The 2,366-nt window shown below is 49.8% G+C and overlaps 1 protein-coding gene across 1 annotated transcript; it reads left to right on the forward strand.

The window, feature by feature from the left end:
* Positions 1-482: 482 nt before the first annotated feature.
* Positions 483-1,641, forward strand: LOC103774228 (kelch-like protein 10). Its single transcript, XM_008941615.1, has 2 exons — positions 483-607; positions 1,143-1,641. The coding sequence occupies exons 1-2, from the start codon at positions 483-485 to the stop codon at positions 1,639-1,641; spliced, it is 624 nt and encodes a 207-aa protein (XP_008939863.1).
* Positions 1,642-2,366: the final 725 nt, after the last annotated feature.

Here is a 2,366-nt window from a genome sequence, read left to right on the forward strand (position 1 = left end):
GCCTTGACGCTGTTTAAGGGCTGCTCAGCAGTCACTAAAACATCCCTGTATTATCAGCACTGTTTCCAGCACAAATCTAAAACACAGCCCCGTAACAGTGAATATGGAGAAAATTAACTCTAACCCAGCCAAAACCAGCTCAGAAATAATAGTAATAGTAATCATCATCATCATGATCATCATCATAATTGTAATGAGAAGTAATATAACAAAATGAGAGAGAAATAATCAAGAGGGTGTAGGTGCAGGGTCCACTGTCGTCTGGGCTGTGGTTAAAGGAAGGCTGAGGGCAGCAATGGAGCAAGGGGGCCAGGAGGACCAGGACCCCATTGCCTGTGAGGGGCTCACAGCCACTCCTGGGTTCCCCCTCCTGCATTGGTGATGTCATGGTATCAGGGAGAAGCACCTTCCACTGCTTCAGGCTTAATGTGGGTGATAGCTTGGTGCCCACCAAATATTCATCCATACACATGGAGTGGAACATGAGTCCTGGCACCATCTACAATGAGCTTCACCTGGAAGGGAAGCTCTGTGATGTGGTCATCAGTGTGGACAGTGTTGAATTCAATGCTCACAAGATGGTCTGTGGCTGCAGTCCCTACTTCAGGTCAGTGCTTGAAACTAGAGGGGATGGGGACAAACCATATTTCCTAGCCTGGGTCACACTGTTTGAGTGTATCTCCAGTGCTTCCATCAGCACTGACACACTCATCCAGCAGTTCCCCATAGTTCTGGTACCTCCCTGGATACCAGAATTAATCCACAACCTCACGTCTAACTGCAGCTCTGGAAGTGGGTGTCTGGTGAACGCCCGGAGGCAGGGCATAGCTGGGATGTGACCAGCCTGGCATACCCATCATCAGGTGGGAGGTTTTCCTTCCCCACACCCCATTGTTCTCCGGTATTCTTGTCAAAGCAAGGTGGCCACTTGCCCTGTTACTCTCTAGCCACAGCTGGAGGCTGTGACTCCTTTTTAAAGCAACCAACTAGCGAAATATGAATTGGTAATCTGCATGGCCTCCCAGTGTGACTGCTGCTAGTGCCCAAACTGGTCCCTGGGGAAGAAGGCACAGGGGAGAAGGAGGTCAGAGGCAAATGCAGCAAAGCTGTTTTTCCCCCAGCATTGCTTTGGGCTTTTTCAGGGTTTTGTTTGCCGGCAGCTGGAGCGAGGCAGGGAAGAGAGTGTATAAAATCCCTGGCACTTCATCTGAAATGATGAGGCTCATTATCAAGTATGCCTACAGTGGGACAGTGCCGCTCACGACTGACAGTGTTGAAAATCTCATCACCGCAGACCAGTTCATTGCCCTGGGCATTGTTGGGCTGTGCTGTGAGTTCTTAAAGTCCCATCTAAGCGTCAAGAATTGTATTGGCATCTGGAGACTCACAGACTGGTACAACTGTCCCGACATGCGAGAAGCAGCCTCGGCGTTCATCCTCCAGCATTTCGAGGAGGTGACCAAGGTATCTGCAGAGTTCCTAGAGCTCTCTGTCAGTGAGCTAAAGCACCTCATTGAGAGGGATGAGCTCAATGTGAGACAAGAAGACGCTGTGTTCGAGGCCATTCTGCAGTGGATTGGCCACGACCCGCAGAACAGGAGGCGATATGTCACTCGTGGCTTAAACGCAGACATCGACTGAACGTGGCCTAGCTGATCGCTCACTCCTCCCTGCCTCTGGGGGACAGGGGGGCAGAATTAAAAGAGAAGTAAAGCATGTCGAAATAAGAAGAGTTTAAGAACGAAAATAATTAGATATCTATTAACTTGAATAAATAAATTATAGAAGTTATGCTCAAAAAAGTCAAAGCTGAAGGAGAATTTTCCTGTTGCAAGGCAACACTGCACTTTGTGCCTGTGGCTTCCATGGCAGTGAGCAGATTTCTAAGAGGTCTTTCTAGTTCTTTTATCCAAAGTCTCAGAATTGAGGTTCTCCATCCAGAATCATGGGAGTTTCCTCACAGGGGTGGAGGGTCAGATCTACACATGTGGCAGGGGCTGCATTAACCCCCCCATCTCCCACTGCATCAATGACCGCGGGTAGAGATGCTGTGAAAGAAACATCAAACCTTTAACAAGTTGAGAGAGAGATGGGAGAGGTCTGGGGCTGGAGTGGGTGGGTGTGGGTCACATGTTCTGGGGCTCTGTGCTCCACACCTTCTGTATCAAGCTACCAACAGTGGCTGCAGGGGCGTGAGGCACTTTGCTCTCTGGCCCTCTCAAGGTCCTGGTTCATTTGGTGGGCACAAGGTATGAGAATCCCTACACTTGCTGCGGCCCTTTGCAGCACTCTCTCCATCCAGCTTCCCCCCCTACGGGGCTTTAGAGTGTTTTACCACGTGGCACACCACCAACTTCTTCCTCTTC

This window comes from Merops nubicus, unplaced genomic scaffold, assembly GCF_000691845.1.
Source record: "Merops nubicus isolate BGI_N331 unplaced genomic scaffold, ASM69184v1 scaffold2366, whole genome shotgun sequence".
NCBI classification, from domain to species: Eukaryota; Metazoa; Chordata; class Aves; order Coraciiformes; family Meropidae; genus Merops; species Merops nubicus.